The 27,270-nt window shown below is 31.6% G+C and overlaps 1 protein-coding gene across 1 annotated transcript in view; it reads right to left on the bottom strand.

Moving 5' to 3' along the window:
* The window catches only part of LOC126742908 (tetraspanin-18-like), a 55,712-nt gene that overhangs the window by 12,116 nt on the left and 16,326 nt on the right, over positions 1-27,270 (bottom strand). Inside the window, exon 3 of the mRNA XM_050449768.1 lies at positions 11,679-11,780. Coding sequence (XP_050305725.1) covers positions 11,679-11,780 — 102 coding nt within the window. The remainder of the gene's footprint in view (positions 1-11,678; positions 11,781-27,270) is intronic.

Here is a 27,270-nt window from a genome sequence, read left to right as displayed (position 1 = left end):
ACCTGAACATGATGAAAGTGAAAGCATTTTAACATTAAACAAATCGCAAAAACATAAAAAAAGAAGCAATTTATTATTACTTTCAAATTGAACGCATAAAGCGGTTAATATGATAGCAGGTCGGTCGGAACAATTAATTTTTTCATAGTGGGATTTTATTAATATATTGTTAAGGAAATTTAAATTATAATGCGCGATTTAAAATAGACTAACATAAATTTATTTACTTTTAAACAATAGATTCATAAGCAGAAAAAATAAAGGTGGTACTTGCCGACGCTTGTTTATGACTTCTTCAGGGCAAGGCAACCAGAATATAAAGAAAAGGAGAAAAAATACATAAGGGATTACTAGCAGGAACCGATCAACCGATTTGTGTACATTGTTGTTGTTTTTAAATGTGTTATCATAGAAATTGAAATGATAAAAGGATATATTGGTCAAAAGTAAGGTTGCCTATTCTTAAGATATGGAAGGAATTTCCTGTTTCTTTTTAAATTTTTTTAGCAAAAAATAGTTTTTATTAGGACTAACAAGATGGAAGATTAAAAATTGCTTAATAAATGTCTTTGCTTACGAAATTTTCAATTGAATTGAATTAAATGATGTGACAGAAGACATTAATGCTTTCAATTAACCTTTTATCATTTCACTCCTTATTTTCTTTTTAAAGCACCTCGGAGCTAACTTTCTTTTATTGCAAATCGGTTGTTCGCTCCTGCTCGTGATTCTTCATGTACCTTTTTCACTGTTCGTTCGCTATTCTGGGTGCCTTGCTCTGAATATAAGCCAATAGGCAGAAGCATGTGTGGACAAGCACTATCAGTTTTTTTCTGATTCTTGATATATCTATTCCTGACTATCTATTCCCGACATATTATCATTACTTAACGTGCTAACCTTATTTTTTTATATGGCTTGTAGCAGCTACTATATGTATTCGGGTTTATTTTAGAAATATTTTAATTTGCAATGTGTTCTAAAATCACCATTACAAAAGAAATTTATGTATTCGATACTTAGAACATTGAACGACTAGAATCAGTAAGCAACGACTTTGTTTGAGTTCAACATGTGCTCAAGGGCAATGGCAGGTTTTGTTTATAAATATATTTACCGATTCTCTGTTGTCTCTATTTTAAGCAATATATGAACACATATAATATAATGTTACACATATAATGTTAATTTAACTTATTTGTGTTGGATTTTGGATTAAAAATAAATAGTAGAAATAGATATAACCTTTCTTTCCATAGAAATAACTAAGAGCAAAAATTAGATTTCTTTAAACCAAAAAAAATTTATTAAGATTTTATTGGTAAAACCACATTTAACTAACAAGCAAAAGCTCAGTGATGCGCGAAATGTCATCTTGTCAAACGGCTTTGTGTTTACATTCGGCATTTGTGCAAGTTCTGTCTTTTTTCTTTAGTTTTTGGTTGAAAAAGGTCTCAATTGAGTGTTTTTATGAACTGTTACGATGGTAAAAACTTATGCCGTTAGTGCCGTTAAGTACCATCAAAAAGGCGATTCAAGCCTTTTCATAAGTAAATACCGATGCTGTCATAACGTCATATCACAGGAGAACCGTCATTATGAACGTAGAATAGAAATAAACCTAAATAAAAACTTGAATGTTAAGTGTGTGACATACAAGATTTTTTATATTGTTAAATATTTTTTTGAACAGATTTATCTATTAATAGGCTATAAAGAATAAAAAAACTCGAATTTTGTCCATAGTTTTATAAACAGGACTAATTTTTTTTGTTGCTGTTTGTTGGAAGAAAAATGGATTATTAAAATATTTAAAATATGTATCCCTAAACTTATATTATTAGGAAATCTATAATCATTATAAAATATTTAATTTTCATAAAAATGCATCCTTTTTATTAAATAGGTAACTTTACTCTAATGAAGTACGTAAAAAGAAACGCAGTTTATAAATAGTAATATTGTTTATATTTAAAGCATATTCTTATTAATAAATTAATATATCAATATTATTATTAATAAATATTTATCATGCTTTTTTTTGACGTCACTGGTAAAGATTCCATCAACAATGTGATCAAGCGGCGTTGCAATGTTGCCCTTTTCTCTATTATACATTATTTACATTCATTTAACTTTGAATATTGACTTTGTTACAGAGTATGTCATCATATTTTATTAAAAAAATGCTTCATAATTTATAAAAGAGGAACAGTAGTATTGATTTGTGCCTTTCAAAATAAGTGACAAATTATGATATTATAAAGTGTTTTTTGCCATTTCTACATAAGCATTTGGCATCATTGTATCAGCAGCAAACAAACTGCACATAGTTTCACGGCAATGCTAATTCTAGGCTTTTAATGTTGTAAGATTCGTTATGAAAACATTAGACGATGATATACTCTAATGTAAAAATACTTTTCCAAAAAATACTTATTTAATGATTTTTTTTTAAATTTATTATTTTTATAATTTTTTTAAATACAAATGTCTATAATTATTACTTGCTATAGATTGTCGCTAGCACTAACGAATTTCATCAAGTTACAAAGATCTAGGAGTTAAATAAATCTAGAAAATCAAAAATTTATGAAAAATTTGAACGCCCTGTATCTTAAAAGAGAAATAATTTTGGACCTGTATCCATATCAAAGATTTCAATATTGGCTATTAAATTGTTGTGCACCAATAATAAATCACTTATATCATGACAATAATTACAAGTGAAAACTAAAGATAAAACATCATCCACGGCGACCTAACATAGCATGGTTTCGAAAGTTAATAAAATTAATGCCTTGTATTTCTGAAGGAAAAGGACGAAGTATTTCTAAATCTTTACCTATAGAATTGGCTACTAAATTCTTGTATTCTATAATAATCACCTACTATATATAAGAGTTACGAGTAATATTTAAAGATAATTATCAATTACAAGCGACAACAAAAACAAAATTAGCAACTTTTTTACTTCGAAGCCACGAATACAATCAGTCGTTATAGAATTTTTACGATAGTGAAAACTAGGTCCGTTTGTGCCGCACAATGAAAAAAGAACGATTTAAGCCGATCTCTTCACAAGTAAATATTGATATTGTCATAACATCATATCAAGGGACAACCATCGTCAAACGTAGAAGTATTATATTTTATGACAAAAAATGCTTCATATTTTTTTAAAGAGGAATAGTATTGTTTTGCGCTTGTCAAAATAAGTGACAAATTTTTAAGATTTTAAAGTGTGTTTTTTTTTTGGCATTTCTACGTAAGCATTTGGCATCAGAGCTGTTGCAAGCAAACAAACAGCCCATAGTTCCACGGCAATGATAATGTTCAATGTTCAATGTTCTGAGCAAATAGTAAATTAGATAAATAATGCTAGAAAAACATTATACATTATATTAATTATTAACATCTTACAGGATCACATTTTGGCAAATCTTTTATTTACTATGAGTACTATGAGATCATCATAGTCCAAGAACACCTATTAGGAAGATAGCCTCTGATATAGGAAATCTCTATTATTTTTAACTGTTAATATCGTAGATGCCAACGGTGTGGCAATCAGTGTGGGACATAATTTATGCGAATAAATAATATGCTCGTAAAGCTTATTGGACAAATGTTCAGGATGAGATTTTGACAAATCTTTTATGTATTTCAATGACTCTCATAAGCTAAGGGATATTATTTGGATGAAAGACTCCTTTGTGCTAGTTGCTAGCGAATTCAAAGGAGTATGGGATATAATTTATGCAGACAAGTCAATCGGATAAATAATGAATGCTTGGTAAGCAGATCTGAAAGTTTTTCATTTTGACAACTTCTCTACTAGCATTTTTCAATTCCATTCATCGTTAAAATAAACCGTAACGATTTTTAACTGTTTAATAAATAATACTCAGTAATGCATATACTTAAGAGCTATTCAGGCTCATATATTAATAAAAATACGAATAAGCGTGTAAGTCGAAGTCAATAGCAAACATCTTATTAAAGTTCCGAAACTTCAATGAAATGTTTTCCAGATTTCTGTAATTAAAATGCAACTCACCCGGCCTCAATATCCGCTGGTATAAGATATTAAAAGAATATCTTAAGAAATTAAATTTAAGAATTATTGTTAAATAAGCATTTGAATAAATTCTGCTATAAACAAAGCCATATGGCTTAGATGTGACCAGCAACGGAATGACATCAAAATAGTTATTATTTATCGCATTAATTTAGATTAAGTTGAACAGCCTGTGGCTAGATTCTGTTTGCGTAAATAAACTTTATTAGTCTACGGCTTTCTTAATCATCGAAAAGTCAAATAATTAAAAAATCATAATAAAATCCTTTAACATTGAAATATCGCCTATAATACACGGTAGCACCTGTAACCGTTTGAAAAAAATCACGGCCAAATATCGTAAGTAATTATATAAAATATACATGTTATGCATGCATGACAACAAAATAAGCAACCTTAGCAAGTTGTTTAAACATTTTAATAAATTAATTGCGCCACACCAAACAATGGACTTGTCTTAGATGTTTTTTTTAAACTAGCGCGCGAAAATGCATTAGAAAACACTGTGTTCCTAAAATCAATGATTCCTGATGCATTGACCCCTTTTAGTGATTTGCATAATTACACAACAGGGTAACTTCCGTGAGAAGGGTAGAAGAATGTAAATTAGACAAAGCGAATAAGCTATCCAGTGTTTTAAATAGCGCTTAGAAATTGGTAGTATTACAAATTTTACTCCTAATAGATAAAAAAAATTGATGTAATGAGTAGAATATCAGATAAGAATATACTGACAACGTTACTTTATTTTGCAGTTTCTTATGGTTCCCACCGTTCAAAACAAGGAACGAAAACAATGCATTTGCGATAAAAATAATTTTTCTACTACCGTACGTAAAGTACACACTTCTCAGGGTGTGTAAAGTTTCACTTTTTACGCACTAGTGCCTAAAAAGTAATTTGGCGTTTATTTGACATTTAAGTCATAATTTGTCAACAAATGTTTTCACGTTTTTTTTTATCGTAAAGTCGTTTAAGTGCGTAAAGTAATTTGATACTTTTGATTTTTTTTATATGTTTTCTGCACTAATAGAAAAAAATTTTGTATGTTACACGTGTGTAAAATACCCTTTTTTTATTCATCCATTAACATTTTTCTTATAAAAAGGATCATTTTACACATTTGTTACATAAATAACTATTTTACCTAAGAGGCATGGCAACACCTTGGCAAAGCCAATTTTAAAATGACTGATGACATTTCTCATTCGACGACCTTCTGGAAAAAATGTTTGATTTTGGTTCATAAATCCCAAGTAATTGCCTCTAGCTTGGCCCATAATACGATACGAACTTATTTAAATTAGTTCGAGAACAAACATTAATTAATGTTCAAATTAGCTGCCTACTTCCTGGCAGGTATAGAAAGTGTCCTCAAGAGTTTTTCAACTTCCTCATTTGTAATGTGGCGCAAGTAAAGTTCATATTTAAATGCCCCTATAAATAAAATTCAAGGGTGAAAAGTCTGGTGATCTAGATGGCCATTTGATAAAGGACCTCTCATTTGAATCCAGCGATTGGAAAATTCGGATTCCATCAAGATAGTGTCTCATATGTAGTAGGGTTACATCTTGTTCAAAAATTGTAATCTTCGTGGAAGTGATTTTCACGTGAGAATTATGGTGTTTTCCAAAAGAACTTGATACATTTTTTCATTTAAATATAATATTTCGTACAGAAAAATGAAGCAACAAGAGAGTGATAAAGGACAAATAATTAAGAGGTAAGGAGGAATAGATACACATTTTATTCTTAAAAAACTCGATGAAAAATAATATTTAGGTTTAAAGTTAGAACCTGGAATTGAATAGTAAATTCAACAATGACTCAGCATGATAAAACGATTATCGTTGCAGAGGACCTGTAAAATACAAAAGTATAATGGATAGATTTGCTTGTAGCCAACAATTTATAGTAAAGTGTCATAAAGCTGGGTTGAAGATGATTATTTTCAGTACGGTAAGGATCTTGAGCTTGCTTCAAAATTGTTGAAGGAATCATTTCATGGTAGTTACTAGAGAAGTTTATAGTTTTCCATAAGCCATAGATGACTCTGCAAAGTTTTAATATAAAATCCCGACACTTCGGCTCTATTTAAAAAAATATGATTGCAGAAGATCTATACCACGCACGTGAATTATTGATAGATGTGATATCCAGGGAAACTAGAATGTCCTTTGAATTATCACAGACTAAAAATATCAGCAGATGTCATCGAATTGCAAAACATTGCGCACATTCAAGGTTAAGGGCACTTAAGGCAAAATATAAATAAGAACAAAACAAGCTTTTTGTCGGATATTAAATATATTATACTGAGTACTTAAAAAATATATTTATATGAAATGAATACTACTACAGATTTAACGATATAATTTTGTTTGTCTCGTTATATCTGTGATACTACTTATTACGAATATTGGTTAATGTTAAACTCCGTTTAATGCTCAAGCTATTATTTTCTATAATTTATTATGGTAAAATATCGTATAACGTGAGATTGGCCGATCTATTCCCGTTAGTATATAACAGCATTAACCTTCTTATAGTTTTTTTCCTATTGTAAAATATATACATAATTGGATTGTCGGTAATCCTAATTTTTTCTTTTATATTATTAATCTTAAAGCATAAACTATTAAGGTAGCATAATTTTATATATTTTTCTCTCATTAAACATGTTCAAAATAGTTTTTTAACTATAACAAAATCGTTTTTTAAATGTATATTTAAAACTGCAGTTATATTCAGTACAACCCTTAGTGTCAAACTTTTTACACGTGTTTCAGTAAATATATTAGCATCAGAAGAAGTTACTAATTTTTTAAAAAAGGAGCAAAAGATCAGTTCATTATCAAAAAATAATATTTATTGGCAAAAAAAATATCTCAAAGTTTGGTAGAAAACGACGAAAATTATAAGTTATTTCTTCATAATTTCAATAGTTCTTGTATGCTTTTGAATTTAATGAGATCATTCACAAGAGCATAGCTATTAAATTTTCCGAGATCAGGCATATTTTTTGAGGTAGTTTTTCCCAGACTTTTGAGGCTTAGTAACTCTGAGGTGTTAAAATCCTGGTTTGTTTTAGTTTTATGGAAATTCTAATACTTTTGTTTAATTTCTAGATGCAGTTTCTTCTTTCTTTCCAGTAGTAAAAGTCTTAATCTCTATTTTTTAGCATTTTAGGTTTTTAAAAAAAAATTGAGACATTTCAAATTGATTCTACCTAATGCACGCGATTGAAACTACCTCTAGATGATGAGTAATCTATAGCATTTCTTCCAAGCTTTTTTCTGTCTGTACTGCAAAACTTCTTTTAGGCTTAGACATAATTCCAAAACCTGCAATTTTAATAAGAATTTTAACTTTTTCAGAATTTATAATATCTTACTAAACCTCTTTTTTATTATCTTTAGACCGTGGTCTCTCGGGATGTCCTTCTCTTACATTAGCTCTAACATATACGTAGTTCTAGACTCCTGGGAGCAAAAATTTGAAAAACATGGAAAAAAATGTTTCTTCCTTCTGGGCCAGTTTTACACTTCTCAGTCCATTAATTACATATAGTAGGTCGTATTATTGGTCTGGTTGAATCACATAGCTTCCTTTGGAATTATTAGTAGAATTTATTAATAACTAGTAGAATTATCAGTCTCTTTGGATGGGTTGTCAGTGAGGGCGTTCTATATAATAATTATGATAATTTCTTCGGGATCAAATAGGCTTGTAGCATGTCTTCCATCTAATATACGGCATGATTCTGCAAGTAAGTGCGGTACTGGATAAAATTCGAGCAGTCCAATAATTATCGGTCGACTTTTCGGAAGTTTTCAGCAGCCTTTTCAGTTGGTTGTTGACAATATTTCTGAGCAAAAATAGAGCCCGTCCAAGTTTATTTCTTTGAGCATTAGTTTGAGAGAATTCATATCTTGATTTGATGAATTGATTGTATATCTGAACAAGGGCCCATAGCAAAGGGATCAATACTTGATTCGAAAATGTGATAGAGCCCTTGTTTCCCGCAATGGTCTGGTGCACAGGAGTGACTAGCATTTCATTACCATTTGAGGATCGATTGGTGCTTTTTGGTAATTAACATTGGGTAATGAGCACAATTGTTTGATATTATTGACAGCTCAAAGAGCCAATGTTCGTTTTCTGATATTCGTATTAGTATTAGTTCGTATTCTTACTTTGTGATCCAGTATTCTTTTGTTACTAAGGATTGAACAGGAGAATGATTTTGTTTTTAATAACTATTGGATGGAGTCTGTATAAAACATATAGTATTTAGGAGGTGATAAGTATGTATATTGAAAATAAAAATAAATTTTCCTTATTAGAAAGATACTATATAGTGATCCTACTACACATATGTCAACCATCACCAGAGCCACAATCCAAACGTACTTTAAGATTCCGTACATCAAAGATTTATCAGAACGGTAAGCTCATGCTCTTAACTGCGAACAAATAAAAATCGCTTTCAGTAATATCAACACTACAGGATACAGAGTATTAAAGAAAAGTAAAACTCCTATGCATTTACAGTCAGGTGTAATATACAAAATTCCTTGTAATAACTGTGGCAAGAGTTATATAGGACAGAGAAGGCGGAAGGGTGACCAAAGAGGAGGCAGACCGCCTAAGGCTCCATCTCATTTCTGAGATGAGGAGGACCAAGGCTGAGCTTCACTCTCGATACTCCGGACTCACAGAGAGGGGCTGGTTTCTGGTCACGGCGGAGGACGAACCCTCAAGATACTGGCTTTTGAGCTCCTGTCAACCACTTAACCGCGGTAAAGTCATCCGACGCCCCATGGCCAGTGGAGATGTGGTATGAAGTGAAATGAAATATGAACCCCGAAAAGACCGAGCTCATCCTCTTTACAAGAGCCGGAATTTGACAGGCTTTAAACCTCCCATTATGTATCAGACTCGCCTAACTTTAAGGCAGCAGGTCAAATACTTGAAAGTCATTTTAGACAGCAAGCTCACGTTTAAAACTCACGTAGAGCAGGCAGTAAATAAGGCAACGGCCCTAATATGGCAATTACGGCGAACAATAGGTACAAGATGGGGTCTTAAACTCCACGTTCTCCAGTAGCTTTATACCGCAGTCATACGACCGAGGATCTCGTACGGATCCGTGGTATGGTGGCCAGCCGTATTGAATCACCAACGCCCAAAAGCTGACCAGACTGCAAAGACTGGTCTGCTTCGGAATTACTGGAGCTATGAGAACAAAACCTGCGGCACCACTAAATATTCTTCTTGGGCTACCGGACCTCCCAGTCTAGATTGAGAGGGAGGCCATGGCGGCGTATAAGAGGATGAGAAATAGCGGAGGGTGGCGCAATGTTCACTTAGGACAAGGCCATATGACGATTGCTCTCAGGATGTGTAAGAACATACCAATTCTGACATCCAGATGCACTACAGAAAGTGGCAAACTAAGGTTAAAGAAGGGTTTCAAGTAAAAATCCCGACAAGGAAAGAATGATCCGCGACACGGATAGATCATGGATGAAAAGCACCAATTTAGCCGGAGCCGGAGTGTACAGGATGGAAACGAACACAGGAAAATCCTTCTCGCTAGGGAAACACACCACAGTTTTCCAAGCGGAGGTGTATGCTATACTCGAAGTAGCGAACAAACGAGAGGCATTGGAAGGTAACGGGGGGGATTTTCATCTACTCCGATAGTCAAGCTGCCCTCAAGGCGATTCAGAAACCCAGGGCCAGCTGTAGTCCAGAAATGCAGAGACGCATTGGAAAGGCTTGCAGCACACAAGGAAGTGAGACTGAGGTGGGTCCCAGGACACCAAGGTGTTGAGGCCAATAAGCGAGCCGACGAACTGACAAGACAAGGTTCCGTTAACTCCTTCGTAGGCCCCGAACCATGTCTCGGTCTTAGCAAAAAATAAATCTCCCAGGCACTTAATAATTGGGCCTGGGAAAAAACAAGGAAGAATTGGAGAAGGATGTAGACAGGCCAAGGAAATGATACTGGCTCTAAAGCAAGGCGACTGCTAAAAAAGACTCGACAAAGTATCAAAGACTTGGTGGGAATCCTGACCGGGCACGAAAGTCTAAATAGGCATCTACATCTTCTTGGTATAAGAGAAAGCCCACTCTGTCCGAATTGCGGTACAGGGGAGGAAACTTCATACCACATACTAGGTATCTGAGGTACGTGGAGTCGCCTGAGAAGGAAAATTTTTGGAGCAACGACACTCCAGCGGGAAGACCATAAAGATCTGGACTGGGACAACGTGCAAGCCTTTATTAAAAGGACGGGCCGACTCAGTGGAGACCGCGCATTGGGAGTGGAGGCGTAGGAGTGGGTGTTTCTGGGGTTAGCGAAAAGGGACTGCTTAGGCCTACTTGCCGAGCTCTAGCTCCCCACCCTTACTACTACTACTACTATATAGGACAAACTGGTAGATACATATCTCGAAGAACGTATTAAGGAATGCAAAAGAGATGTCCTAAAGAAAAATGTTATTCACCCTACAGCACTAGTTGAACATGTTAGGGAACTGGATCATTCTTTCGATTTTAACAACATACATATTCTATACACATAGAATATGTATGTTGTTAAAATCGAAAAGGTCTAGAAGACCAATAAAAATTAAATTAATTTACTTACATTTAATTAAGAACTGACATTCTTAATTAAATGCAACATATGTGAAATGCTACATATTAAAAAACATAATACTGTCTACTTTAGACGCGACACTGAAAACCTAAGTTGCATACTCAAACCTAATTTATGAATTACCTACTTAAATGCCGCAATTGATAATGTTGGCGAGAGACATATAGTTTTCTTTAACAATTGACCAATACACCCACAAAATCTCTAGTCACAAATTCACAAGAATAATTGAAAATAAAGTTATGTTAGTTAATTGAAAATATAGTTTTGATAATAATTTGAACAGATAAATAGTTTATCCTGAAGGATGTTACTTTAATTCAAGAGATTTATAAGATTATGCATATAAAGTGTTTAATTTTTCCTTTAATAACTAAACTAAATGTTTCTGAAATAAAACAAATAACGTTTATTGCGAAATTCTTTACAAAATAACAACTAAAAAGTTTTTTGTTTACCTCTTTTTAAACGATTAATTTAAAATTTATCAGCTCTACTGTATTACATACAAATAAACTTGCAACCCAATTTTCTCTATTTTATGGGTCAACAAACAAGGACAAGTCAATACAGAAATCCCTCATTTATAAACCAATTTATCAATTCGGTTTAATCAACCCTATAATGTTTCGAAATTCCGAAGCCAATATTTATCAATTTTCAGGTGTGTAATTACCTATGAATTACATTATTGACCTATTTACCTAGAAAAATTGGTTGGTATTAGGGAAACGTTTTGAAAAATGATAGAGCGTGGCGAATGTATTGTGGGAAACTCCCCTATTAATATTTTAATAATAAATTAGTAATAATAAGGGTAATTAACTATTAGAAAAAAACTTTACAGTCTAAAAGTAGGTCAGTTTAATAATAAAAGATATACGTGTACATTATTGTATATTTATTGTAACATTCATAAATACGTACCTCTGTATAGTTTGTTTCTGGAACAAACTGAAGAACTGTAATGAACGCGCTCATATCCATTAGGAGCCAAATTCCTATAGCTAACAGAGCTCCTCCAGCTAGCTAAAAATAAAGAAATCAATACTTAAATTATAGGAATGTTTCAAAATACATCAACATTTCCAATAACATTAAGTGCTATGATAGAACTACTAATACAAAGAGACCTACATTTTAAAAGTGGTTTACGCCTTGACCTTTAAATCGCAAATTAGTAACAATATGCAAATTAGAATCCTGTAACTGATCCATATTATAATTTTTGATTTTCATTATTTTTCTAATTTGAAATTCTTATAGTTTATGATTTTTTTTTAATATTAAATTTATAATTTCAGAATAAAGTTATATTTTGAAACTTAATTTTTATGGAATTAGTGTGTGCATCCTAACTCTTAGACCAAATAATGTTCAATGTGTAGAAAAAACCAAATTTTTTAGTAGAGAAGATAAAAAATAAATAAATGGCAATATAAGGAAGGAAGAAAATATAAGATTCAGTAAAGCTATTCTGCATGTGGCACAAATCACTCGTAATGAACTTAAGAAAATCTGCTTTATAAAATAGAATAAAGCATCATAGTAAGTAGAAGAAAAGAAAATACAATTATGCAATGAAAAAGATTAACATAGAAGAATGGAAAAGGGTTGAAGATTAACACAACAATTTTAGGTGCTACAACAAAAACAGTTGTGGTTTATCAAACACATCTTCAATAACAGTATGTATTTTTATTGATGCTTAACTCATATTATAAACATACTCTCGTATGCCCATTCTTATTTCTTATCAGCCCTATAGCACTAGCAAAGTCAGTGGAACTATCTCTAATTATCTTTTTATCTAGCCACTCTTTAATCTATTTTCAACTTTCTCATCCATTGTTAATCGTTTTGACCGCTTCTAAATGAACTGTTCAGCTTTAAGTACCATTTTCATAGTAATGTTGATGATGGTTTTAGTCGTTTTCGGTATACTTTGTCCCAATAGCTCATTAACTTCCGTCTTGCATATGTAAGAGTTGTTTTCTTCTCCATCTACAATATTTATTTACATTCTTGTCTTTTCTATATACACTATATAATTCCGTTGTCTCTAATGCTAATGTTAAGAAACTTCAAACGTTATTGGTATTTATAATAGCTGAAGAATTACTGGATTTGTGACCCTATTAATTACAATAAAACATTTCGAAGTTTTTCCTCTTTTTCTACAATCACATTTGAATGTCTTATTAATTAGATTGGTTTCCTCGTTCATTTCCATAGTTTCCTATTTCTAGAAGATTAATATTGATGAAAATATTTCTAAAGATTGAAAGAGATGTAAGGGTTTTCCATTTTTAACGGTCGATGTTTGTCAACAGCGCATGACCAAGGCAAGAATGATACAGCCGTTAAATTTTGGCAGAGTACTCAGTCAGTAGTGACATTTTACTTTTGAACGTTAAACGATTGAACAACGCGTAGAAGTTGTTAAAACTTATTGTCAAAATCAGTGTTCAGTTTGCAGAGTTAACAATTCATCGTCTAATAATGAAATTCGAAATAACCGGATCGGTGGTAGACCAAGCAAAGCCCATACATGATCGGAACACCAGATCACTAGAAAATATTGCTACAGTTCGGGAAAGTATTCGTCAGAACCCAAAACAGTTCATTCCGCGTCGTGCGCAAAAACCTGGACTTACTCAGACGTCATCTTGGCCAATACTGATTTAGGGCTTCACCCGTACAAAGTGCAATTAACTCAAGAACTGAAACGCAACGACTGCCGACAACGCCGCATATTTGCTGACTGAGTTCTAGCGTAGTTAAACACGGATCCTGCGTTTGGGCAAAAATTTTTCTTTTTTGACGAGTCTCATTTTTGGTTAAGTGGTCTTGTTAATAAGCAAAATTGTTGAATGTGGGGCGATGAAAACCCTAACATTCATCAGGTTGCATTGCACTCTATGAAAGTTACGTTTTGGTCCGGTGGAATAATCGGTCCTTATTTTTTTGAAAACACATTTACTCTAAACGGTGATCAATATTAATGCTTAATAGCTTATTTCTTTTGGCCACAGTTATATGAGATGAATCTGCAAAACATATGGTTTCAACAGGATGGCGCTACGTTCCATGCTACACGCGATACAATAAATTTATTACGTGAATGATTCGGAGGTTCCGTTATATCGCGAGGTGCCGAAATCAACTGGTCACCTAGATTCTGCGATTTAACTCCATTGGATTTTTTTTATGGGGCTACGTCAAATCTCGAATATATGCAAACAAACCACAAACGATTGCCGCCCTAAAGGCCGACATAAGTTGTACCATTGGTGGGATTGGGCCAAATTTGTGTCAGAATGTAATCAAAAATTAAATCTCAAGATTCGATTGACTCAGCGAGACCCCAGCGGTCATTTGGCTAATATAATTTTTTAAATTTAATTTCATCAAATATGCTTTAAAATCAGAATAAAGCTATTGTAATATCATTTTCATAATTTGTGTTATTTTCATTTAAAGATAGAGAGCAATGTTCAAATATATGACTTTTGTACTTAAGAGTCCTAATAAAGATCAGTTCAAAATATAAATTATCATTAAATAAATAATGAGCGGATAATATTTGTCGCGTCTGAGTTGTGTGATGGGCGTTCTGTCTTAGATACCTTGAACAATTTGAGAAAAGAACGCACAAAATTTGGTTTCTTAATTTACTGTTACTTGTTCCTGATATTATCGAAATGTACGAGTGTAGTTTTTTGATATTTAAAATATAAAAAATACGCTAATTTTGTTTAGAAATCTTGATCCAAGGAAAAAAGATTTGAAAAACTTTTATGAATGATTTTGGCTAAGATCTCTCTAAGAAAAGTTTTATGGGTTAATGACCTTACTAGTTTTCTGTGGAATGGCTGATTGATCGATACTTTAAAAAAGCATCTTAGTTGAAAGGCAGTGGTAAGTGTAACAATAGGCATACTAGATTAGCAAATCCGCGGACCTGGCTCTGAATAATCTCGTGACGAAAGTGAACAGCGGTATGGAAAAGGCCTATCTTGGCGCGTTTTTGGATGTCGACGAGCCAAGACTCCCTTCGGAGTAATTTGCCGAGCACTTTAAAGCTTTGACTAACAACCTTGTTTGGTTAGATGCATTGGTGCAATGCTCTAACAGCGCTATTATCTGCCGAGTTTAATAGTCAGGTTGTTTAAATGATAGCATTTAGACGTTGCCTACAAAAGGAGTACTGTCTTCAACTTTGTAACGTCTACTAGTCGATGATTTAAATAGGGCAGGCCTGTACAGGCAGACTTACGCTGACTTCCTCATATTTTTTTGCCCGGGTAAGAACGCTGCCACAATACAAGGCCTTATGATGAGGATATCGTGGACTGGTGGTGTTTCTCAAACCTTAGGGTTTAACCAAAAAAAACAAAGCTGTTACTTTTCATAAGGAGGCCTGTTCTCACATAACTTGGATCACTTGGTGGGCTATGGGCTAGTGAGGCTGGCCATACTAAGATCTGGTCGCAGGCTGTACAGGGTTCCTTCTTATGAGTAGTGACTATATGGAACCTGCAACAGTCGACTATAGGGGTCTCGTGACCCATATGGCAGGCCGAAAGGATCGGTAGGGCGCTAATAAATCTGTAACTGGTACACAGAGGGCTCCAAAATAAACAACAGAGCTGGTGCAAGTGTCTACGGTGTCCACAATCGGAAAAAAATCAGTCGACATTTAGTTACTATTATAATATTGTATAAAAGTCGCTTTGAAAAGAATCCTCTTGTCTTCTTTTTAAGGAAAGAAGAAGGGGGAAATACATTTTTTTAAAGAAAGTGTTCTTTAAAATCTCCAGATTATTCTTAAAATTTTATTCAAGAAACAATAAAAAATATTACTAAAGCGATTTTAGTCAATAACTAGCATTTTGTCCCTAATACTTTCCTTAATGAATTTTTGTGAAAATGTTATGACTTAAAGTCTTTAAGTAGAGAGTTGCTCTGGATGTAACCCTCATATTATAAAAATATTTAATTTTTTTACATCAAAATAGGACTCCTGAGGATGGTTTTAAGAATCAACACGTAATCATCAGTTAAAGATTTTTATTACTGCGGTTAGAGTAGTTTAGGTTAGGTTATCTTCTTAGTACTTTGAACTGCAGAGAACAAATAAATGTACGTTTTAAATTCACAAACCCTTCATCATATAGCGAAACTATTAATAGCGTAAAAGATTTAAAACAAACTTACTAAGCATTTTTATGTAGAATATAAAAAGTTAACAATATATAATGTGTTCTATTTAAATTAAGGAACTTGACATATATTTTTAGTATTACCGGAAATGCCAAACCTATCAGAGTATTTTAGTTGTGTGTTGCCACGCTGCCAATTTTTTATTATTATCCTATTCATAGTTTTCTTATAATACACCAATGCAGTTCCTGGCAAACCACCCTATATACAGTGCTTTCATTCAATAATGAACCACCCTTAATAACTTGATTTTATACGTTTTAAAAATAAGTATGACACTATACGATAGTCATTTGACATACCGAAATATGATGCTGATAAAATATCCATTATTACCATGAATATGAACAGTGAAATTTTTGGTCACTATTCCCTGGTTCGATAAGCGATTTACCTCGAGGTGAGGAGGTGATTGACAGAACTTTGTGAAATATAAAATTAAATGTCCTCCTGTATATCTAAATTGACGTGTTTTTTTTTCAGAAACTATTAACGTGGGTGTGTTTTAAAATGAAAGCACTGTATACTTTTTGTATAAAATACACATATAAAAAAAAAACAAGTAACTTGATTGAATCAACTTATTCGTACTTCAATATACTGGTTATCCTATACTTCAAAGACAACAAAGAGGAACCCGGATTACTTTTTAGGTTGACAGTGACATGCTACAAGACGCCAACAAATGCAGCGTCTATTTCCAAAAAACTAACTTGTGCTTAAAGTGTGAAAAATTACAACAACGCGAGGGATGGTCATCTACTATTATTATTTGTTAATCTGGTTAAACTCTTTCAGTAACACTCGATCTACTACAAAGATCAACTCCGTTATTGGTCGTCACAAAAGAACTATTTGTAATTTGTTATCGAATTGTGATGGTTAGTTGAATTTTCGCAAATATATAAATCGCTAAACACATATTAGAGACCTTTTGCACTCTTTCGAAAAATTCGCCCTTATAAAAGTGACTTTATTACTTAGTAACTTAGTATTAACTATAACATTTATAGCTTCAAGTTTGTTGACGGTACATTAAAAAAACTGTTATTTTTTATTATTTCTTTGATTGCATGGTTGTTTCAGGGACCGAAATTTAAAACCTGAAATTTATGTGATAGTTAATTAACTAACAATTAATAAAAGTTGTCTGTATTGGGCTAAACAAAAGCAGATAAAGATTATTGTGTGATGTATCATTGTTAATGAAGAAAAGTTTTCTAACCGTTGAATTTGCGAAGGACAATAAAATGGCTTGCACAACTAGATACCTGACCCCGGTGGACTTATTTTTATGTGGTTACTTGAAAAATAATCTTTACATCGACAAACCTGACAATAATGAACATTTTAAAAATAGTGGATTGTGAATTGTGGTTGTTTTATTACGTCAAACATTAAAACATTTCTTCGTTCAAAAACAGTTAATTATAAATATACAATCTTATACCGGGTTGTCCAGTTTTTAAAGCGGAAACTTAAATGGCAGATAGAAAACCTCAAAATAATATCAGTTTGTAACTATTATATAATGTAAACTACTGTAGAAAAATGTTTCGTTACAAAGATACAGGGTGTCACAGGTGCACGTTTGGTTAGATAATAAAAATACATCTTTTTATGCAAAAATTATTATTTTACTTCTACCATTGGCATTCGTACGAAAACATCTTTCGCACAATTTTATCGAAAAAAATTGTACGTTACTAATTTTGAACAAAAATTATTTCTGAAATCCTCGCATAGTTTACAAAAAAAAAATACTTTAATTTTTTTAAATTTAATACGTAATTTACAGAAAAAATGAAATTCATGATTGAGTTGCGATTAAAATTATCTACACAATGTTGTTTTCTAACAACGAATACCCAGATATTTTGTGATGGGAAATGCAAAAGCAACAATTCGTGAATATCACATACGCTGGTCTAATAGAAGAATTCTACAGCCTCGCATTTTTATTAGAAGTCATCAGAAGTTTAGCCTGCGTAGTAATAATGAACAAAATAGAAACCCTCGAAATAATAATCTAAATAACCGTAATCTTCGTACTTTTGATAATAATTCAAGGCTTAGCTCACGGCAGGAAGCTCAGGATCTTCAAATATCTAGGTCTAAAATACTACGAACAGCCCATTCAGGATTTGCATCCCGATGATGCGGAAAAAAGAATAACATTTTGCCAGTGGCTTTTAAGTTCAACGGGGAAAATCCAAATTTTTTAAATGAGATTCTTTGGACGGATGAGTTCTTGTATAAAATGTGGGGTAACAAATTACTATAATATCCATATTTAGACATATCAAAAACCCAGAGAAATTCCGATAATTTCAAAATGAATTTTCGGTAAATGTGTGGTTGGGCGTTTGTGGTCCACTTTTCTTGCCTCCAAAATTGAACTCGGAACTGTTTGTGAAGTAATAACGATCTGCAGCATTACCTAGACGATTTACCCATTAATTTATGGCATGGAAGTTGGATTCAATTGGATAGAGCTCCTCCGCATTTTGGATTAGGTGTGAGAGAATGGCTAAGTATAAATTATGCATAACCATGGATTGGCCGGCTAGAGGGAAATGACTGAAATAATAAAGTTGTTCATAATATTGGACCAGTGATGTGACCACCCAGGTCACCGGATCTTAATCTGCTAGACTATTACGTATAGAGTATTATTAAAGACAAAGTTTAGGCAAATCATGAATTTTTAAGGACCCAGCAAATTTTTTGTTGTAAACTTAACAAGATTTTTGGAAATAATTTTTGATACTAGAAAACCAGTGGCGCACTATTTTTTTCATTAAAATTGTGCGAAGATGTGTCCATACGCACGCTACTGGATAAAGTAAAATAATATTTTTTTCACAAAAAGATGTATCTTTGCTACCTATCTAAATATACCAAATTTTAATTAAATATATATAGTAGTTTTGGAAATATAATCAAAATCAAATATTTTAATTAAAACTTTGACACCCTGTATCTTTGTAACGAAGAATTTTTCGAATAAATTTCAAGTTACACACTGATATTATTTTGAGCCATTTAAGTTTCCTCTTTTGAAACTGGACCACCCTGTGTATGAAATTTATCAATTATTTTCTGTAGAATACAAATGAGTCATAACATACAGGGTGGTATTAAAAACATGTTGATATCTTCATTGCCCTTTTTGGAATACTCTTACCTTTCACAGAGCCAATTAAATCAGGATAACTTCTGGTAATTTGTTCTTTGATCCTTCATATGTGCAATATGGCTTTAAAGGGTCATTGTAATATTTTTTAAGCTGACAGAAAAAAAAGTATAAATTAAAAAAAAATAAGTAGAAAATACAGATATAAGTTGCAAATTTCCAGATAATGACGGGATATTTCATGCTAGTAAATAAACATTTCCATTTAGTAAATGGAACTGTTCAGTCGGGAAGGGCAACTTTCCGTAGAGTAAATGGTGCGAATCAAATTGCTTTTAAAAGTGCACTATAATTTAAAGAAAAATCTTTATTCTCCATTTAGAAAACTATGATACCGAAAGCTTAAGACATAGTTTAAAAAACGCAGCTCGCACTTTTGTTAATTTACGTATTAATTACAAAATGTACAAACAAGGTCATTTTGCAAAAGAGTAATTATAATATACTCTGAGTAATTATAAATAACTCAGATGAATTTCTCTTGAATTTAGAAGGTGTCATATTAAAATTATCTAAGGTCGGACTGTGTAATAACAATCAGTTCTAACAATGAACAACATGTTATCTGTAGGAAAATGCATTTCGTAATTTCTAGAACGATAGTGTATCTATAATCTGCTAAGTTAGTAGCTGAGTAACGTAAAAATCTACTAGGAGGCTTTGGACGAATTTGGAGTTCAACAGATATTTCATTAATTAATTAAAATACAAAACACATATCAATATCGGTCGGTTTTTCTACAGACTATCTAAATTAAAAAGATTTTATTTGCGTGTCCGTGATAAGTCTTAAAGCGCATCTGATATTTATAAACCATAAATCTTAAAAACTTCTGCTGTATACTCTCCACCATCTGCTTGTGCAAATCGTTATGTGGACCAATTAATAACATCATAGAACAATTCAGACTGACCAGGGATAGCACTTTATTATATCAGGAAAGAAATTGCTGATACTTCTTATTAGAAAAAAACTAAATATTTTCATTTGAGACAAATTTTTGAAAAATAGTGCTATAAGATGAGTTTTCTTTAAAATGTATTTTGGATTTTGTGCGATGAAAAAGTGATGAAACACTTACTGATATTAAAAAATAAATATTTTCTTAGTGCTTATTCACAGATATTCCAAATCAGCGGGCAGACCAAATACGTCATCTTCATTCTTGATACTTGAAGATCTTGCAGTCTCTTGAGAAACTTTATATATGCAGAAAATAAGAAGCAAAGCAGCAGGATCTCAGCCAAAAGCACTTAATTTCGTTAAAAGAACTTGATAATTTACCCCATTAAAAGCCTTTGCAAAATCGGTGTAAATGGCGTAAATTGTGATCCTACTCGAAGGCATCGAACCACATTATATGTAGATTCTCTGTCAGAGAACAGCTTCTACAAAAGCCAAAGCAGATAATATTAATTCCAAATCAGCAAATAAACTGTCAAATGAGACCTCGCATTAATAGAAACAGAAAAACCCAAGATCATAAAAAGACGAAGTCTCAATCTCAAGAAAAACTTTGTTTCCACAGACGTAGATAATATAGAAGATTTATCTCCTCATACCATTGTGTTTCTTCAGATTGAAAGATTGGTATGGTAGCTATCTCTCCATGATTTAGGGAAGATACTAGAGTTTATTGATTTATTATATTATATTATATAAATATATTTGCAAGATTATCAGGACCACTAGTAGTTGTATTTGCTAATTTTTTAATCTTGTTGAACACTTATAATAATGATGACTATTGATCCTTGGGCCTATTTATGATTTTCATCAAAAATGCCTACCTTTTTTTACCATTTGAAGTATTATGATAATTTTATATGGATGGTTTCTTAGAACCCAAAAGTAATTGCTCCATACTACTATGATGATACCTACATTCAGAAATAAAATTCAGGTCTTATATGACTAATATTTTAGTCCATTGAAGTCTAAGCTAAAAATGAATTACACTTGCAATTTCCTTTAAAAATTATATACTTTATAATCTAGTATTAAATAACATCCTTAGCATGTACGTAACTCTTATACGATACAACGAAGATTACACAATATACGTTAGCATTTTAATTGTTTCCAAATCGGTGAACTAAAAAATAATTACTCGTCACGAGTGATGCTTTTAAATGTACAAAGCATATACTTACCTAAATTCGACTAATTAAACAATCAAACAAATTAAAATAACATTTTGTAAACCGTTACTGAGCTATACTCGCTAATGTAGTATCAGTGTTTGTATAGGTACATACAAACCATATAAAAATAAACAAGAAACGCTTTATCAGCAGATGAAATTAGAGGCAATATCTCGCTAAGAAAACTTGTATGAACTATACTAATTAAACTTATTATATATTATATTACATCGAGTGTTTTAGACTCACATATATTGCTAAATATAGTATACATATTATTTTATGTAACTGTGCAGTGTCGCCTATTTCTATTTATGCATAAGATCGTAATAATTACCTACTTCACATTCATTTTCATTGCAATTCATTAACATTAATATTGGCGTTCTTTCGATCTTAGTTACAAACGGTAGTTCTACATATGTAGGTGCGGCAACCAATAGGTCAATATTATTCATATTTTTACGTATTTGTTAATTTCATATTTAAATATTGTAAAAGTTATATAAGTAATTACTTGTATCGAACTAGGCGGTTACAGATAAATAATCACAGAAAATACACCAATAATATCAATCAATAAACAAAAAGTTAGTGCCCTAAGAATCATTAACAAAGCTAAAAGATATAAAATTCTGAAAATAAAGAAAAAACGATGACAAGGAGTAAAATAGAATAAGAAATTTATAATGGGATGGATACTAAGACAGCACAGAAATAAAAATATATAGATAAACTAGGATATATATAATTGCCTAAAACAAGAATAAATTATGCAATCGCATGACAAAACATAACACACAAAAATATTGGAATCATAATTCCAAAAATAATAAATTATGCCAATGTAAAATGTATGATGTCAATTTCAGTTAAAGTGGAGATTGTTTGTACTGGCGATAAGGAAACTTCATTCATAAAACATATATGAACCAATACGACATCACGACAACCTGACTTCAAGGGTAATAAAAGGACATTGCTCTGAAAAGATCTTAAAATATTTATTTAGTTGGGGAGGTGAATAAGTCCATAGACATTATGATAATAAATATGTAATAAAATTATTATAATTAATATAAAATAATACAATAAAAATTACCTTAATATTTAATTAATAATAATTTTTTTTAGGCAAAAAGGCCGGAAATTTTAATAATATCCCAAATAAATGCCTTCCACGCTATTTTGATTTTTAGACTATATCCAAATAATATTAAAAATAGCTTATACAGTGGTAGAAAATCAATCAACAGAAGAAATGGAGTTTCGTTGTGGTGTGAGATAATGTTGCATCCTATCTTTGATTTGATCTGGTACAATCCTAACATCTTACAGGATGTTGGAACTCAAGATGTTAATATTTCAGATCACTTACTTGTTTATATTCATCTGAATCTACTTAATGCCAAAATGCCTAATATTTTGATTGATTCAAAAGTGATTTTTTAACATCAACAATATTAAGCATTTTTGAGACACATGTACCGTTAAAAATAAAAATGGTCACATCAAAAACAAATATGATAATATCAGGTTGATGAAAAATCTTCGTAATAGCTTTAAGCACGCTAAGGATCCTGTCCATTGGAAATGCTACAAAAATCTAAGAAATCTTACAAGTGCTATAAGAGCTGAAAAAAAAGCATGTCTTAGTCACAAGTTTCCGTCAGCTAAAAAATGTTAATCAATTCAACAAATATTTTACTGAAATAGGACAAAATAATAAAAATGCTAAACCTGATTTGCTGATTTTTTATAAAAATAACTTATTACATAACATGAATTTACTCCTGTTGATGAAGAATTAATTTATAAAAATTATTCTTAATATAAAATATAAAGCTTTTGGTGCAAATAAATTAAATATTACACTTCTCTCTCTTTGCTGTCCTTTTATCATAGAGAGAGATATTTACATTGAGAATTCATAAAACATTTCAAAAAACTGGAAAATAACCAACGTTTTGCCTCTGCCTAAAATTAATAACCCTACTGAATTAAATCAACTAAGATAAATATCAATCTTGCCAACTTTCTCAAAAATTTTGGAAAGAGCTATAGAAGCTTAGATAATCAACTATGTTGACAGACTTAATATTATTCCTTCTAAACAGTCGGTATTTAGACCTCGATATAGTTGTTTGACAGCACTATGTGATATAGTGGACGATATTGTCACTTCTCAAGATTCTGGAATTGCAACTGTCTTGATACTATTAGATTATTCCAAAGTATTTAATATGATAGATCGCAATATCATGATTGCGATTTTAAAATATGAAGGCTTTAAGGAAACTTCGTCTTCTTTAATTTAATTCATTTTTGTTGCACAAATATTGCAAATGTCATCTCTTTGCAGACGATGCTCAAATCTATTTGTCATGTATACCTAGTTTAGCTGCAATATCAACAGAACAAATAAATAATGACTTAGGGGAATTACTGAGATTTTCGGAAGATCATTTATTGAAAATAAATCCTAGCAAATCGACAGTCATTCTATTCTGCAATAAAGCTTATAAAAACTACTTACAGAACAGGATAAAACCTAAACTAGGCAACAATATAATAGAATTTAAGAATTCAGTTAAAAATCTAGGCTTAACATTGGACTATAAATTAAAATTTAAAGAACATATTATTTTTTGTTTAAAAAAAGCATATTCGGTGTTAAAACTAATGTTTTCACATAGATATTATTTATCGCAAAAAACAAAGTCTATGCTCTGTAAAACACTCGTTTTATCATTTTTTAACTTTTCTGATCACGTATATGGGTATTTTTTGGACAGCCTAGACATAAAAATGGTTGAAAAAGTGCAAAATTGCTGTTTGAGATTTATATTTGGCATAAGGCGTAGACAAAGAATATCTCACAAGTTGTCCCAAATAGGATGACTTAACTTACATTGGGCAGTATTTTTTTATAAAATTATTAAATTTTAATGACCTGCATATCTGCACTGCAAAATTAAATATCGCACCGTTGTTCATAACATTGATATCCGAAAACTAAACCTTTTAACTATACGACCTCATAAAACTAAAACATTTAAGAAGCTATTTACCTATAAAATTGCCTTTGTAATTAATAAATACAAAATAATGGACTTTTCTTTGTCGATATCAGTCTTCAAAAGAAACTTTAAAGCTAAATTGGTTAAAGAGAATTAATTTGCACATCATCTCATTACGCTATCTCATTTCTCTAATCTTACTTCTGTTTTTATTTCTGTGATCTTATCTTCTGTTTTTTCAATTACTCTCTCTCTCTCTCTCTCTCTCTCTCCTTCTCTCTCTCTCTCTCTCTCTTTATCTTCTCTTTAATTTCTCTTGTAATTTTTAAACTGAAAACTATATTATTTTTTTTGTTGCTTACTGCTTTGGAACCATGTTTTTTTTTTAAATAATTTTTCTCTGCTCTTCTTGCTCTAGCAGCTGCCTTTCTTCGGAGGCAAGCTAATGTAGCTTTTTATTCCGAATAGTTCATAGTTTTATTATGTATTATTTCATTTATAAGCATGTATATTTAGGAATAAATAAACCATTATTATCATCCCTGCTATTTAAACTCTATAGGGAGGAAATAGTTATAAATATAAAAGTATTAAATAATATGAGGTAGGGTATATGAGGTGATGATACCATCTTGTTAACAAGCAATCTTAAAGACACAACCTCTGTCATAAAAATAAAATGATCAATGTAATGAATCTGGACTAAAAATTAATTTAAAGAAAAACAAGTAAATGGTTACTCCAAAATTCCCACAAGATCTGAACCATGTGAACCTGACGGAGGCAAACGCCACGATAGAGAATGTGCCAATATAATATAAATATCTAGGAACTTGGACAAACGGGTGACCAAACAAAAGAAATAAGAAAGAGGATAAAAATAACCAAATCAACATTTATAAAAATAAAGATGTTATTTTCGAGTAGAGATATTGACATAGAACTTACGATGAGGATGTGACGTTATTACTTTTTTTCACGCTTTTGTATGTTTAGGTCAATAGTTCAGCGAAAGATTTGTAGAAGGCGGAGCCTCAGAAGACGCAGAGAAGATGGCTGTAGCAATGTCCAACTGTTTGAGCTGCAGTCAACAGAGTAATGATAGTAAACCTGCTGTGATAATAGCAAACCTACGATAGGACATTACAAGAAGAAATATTATCACCACGTTTTTTTAATATTTGGATACTGGACTTCTAAGGCTTAGGACAATTTCTTGTTCTAAAATTATCAATAGAATTTTCTTAATAAAATACAAGTTTCTCTTAAAAATATTTATATAATATATAAATCAGGATATCCACCTGATGTACATTATTTCAATGTGACTATGGATACCCACCAAATAATAGTATTTCCATTTGAGAATACTCTGGGATTTTAAATAAATGGAAACAAATATATTCCACTATATCTCCTTCATCCTCCTCTATAACTTCCAAAATGATTTCAAAACTCATAGGTGCAAGCTACGATTCTGTTTGATATTAATTGTAGCTGTACTTGATTATTTTATTTTATTCAATGGTTTATAAATATCCACCATGATTAAAAATGCAGTATCCTTTTACTACTTTTAAGCATCTATCTTCATTTAATCTTTGATTTTTTAGAACAAGCAGTTAAAATTATTGTTATATATTACTTGATATATATTACCTAACAAATTTAATTACTTATTTTTAACTTTTGGGTAATCATAACGGTAAAAATCATAATTTAAAGTACAAATAACTGTTGCAGACAGTGATGTTTATTACTTTAATATATATCTAATCCATTGTTAAATTCAAATAATTTCTTCAATCAAATAATATAATTTATTACATATGTCTGATGTCTAATTAATTAAGGCAACCTAAAAATAGGTTTAAGTAATATTACGCGAAATAATTAGGTGGTGTAAACAAATTTAACATTGAGACTGCAAAATGCTCTGTTTTAATAGCAATTGTCGCCCGTTAACCTCAATAAGACCATTTAATATCAGCTGAAATTATAAAATTTTAATTCGACAATTTATGGAATTATGGATACACACTTGATCCAAAAAGCGTTTGTTTTTTTTTAATTATTAGGTACCAAATATTCTGCAATATCTTTTAAAGTACCTAGTGCTATAAGCGCCAAATGTTCTATACATCAAAGAGCTTACTGATAACACATGGCATGCCGCAAGACTCTGTTCTTTGCCCCATACTCTTTCTGGTTTATGTCAATGATCTTCCCAGTAGTCATCTTGTGTCATAGCATCCTATCCAGCTTGCATAGTACAACTCATCAGTCCACTACATGAATGATGAGTTGGGGCTACCTGGGGGAGTGGGCGCTATCAAATCGATTAAGATTAAATCAGAAAAAACCAAAAAAATAATTTTTTCCATTAATGATTGTAATGGTGGTCAACAGACCCTGAATAAAGTTGTAATATTCCTTGGTCTTACTCTGGATTTGGGATTGACCTTGGGGGTCCCATGTTGATATTCATTCACACTATACCAGGAATAATGGCTCCTTGATACCGCTATCCCGTAATGGCTAATCTTACTATGGAATATATTTTTTTGATATGATGTCTGTCTCTGTTAAGAATTTGCGCCTTTATGCATTTGAGGATTACCTTCGGTCCAACTTTGCTGACCTGTGACCTAATTGTTTTATGCCCTGTGTTATGTGTTATTTTTAACTTTTATTATTAGTTTTTGACATAAATAATTTTTAGTCATACGTTTTATTGTATTTTTTAGATATATGTGTTTCTATTTTATATTTCTTAACTTGTGCAACATTGCTTTGATTAGTGACACTTATAAATAAATAAATAAATATATGACGAACATTATAAAGATTGCTGGTTCATTGTATTATGTTTTTTTTATTTGTAATATAAAACCTTTTTTAAACTCATTTCGTTATAATTAACGGTGTTTGG

This window comes from Anthonomus grandis, chromosome 12 (assembly GCF_022605725.1).
Source record: "Anthonomus grandis grandis chromosome 12, icAntGran1.3, whole genome shotgun sequence".
Classification (NCBI taxonomy): domain Eukaryota; kingdom Metazoa; phylum Arthropoda; class Insecta; order Coleoptera; family Curculionidae; genus Anthonomus; species Anthonomus grandis.
The sequence above is the reverse complement of the archived record's forward strand: the minus strand, read 5'-3'. Positions and strand labels throughout refer to the sequence as shown.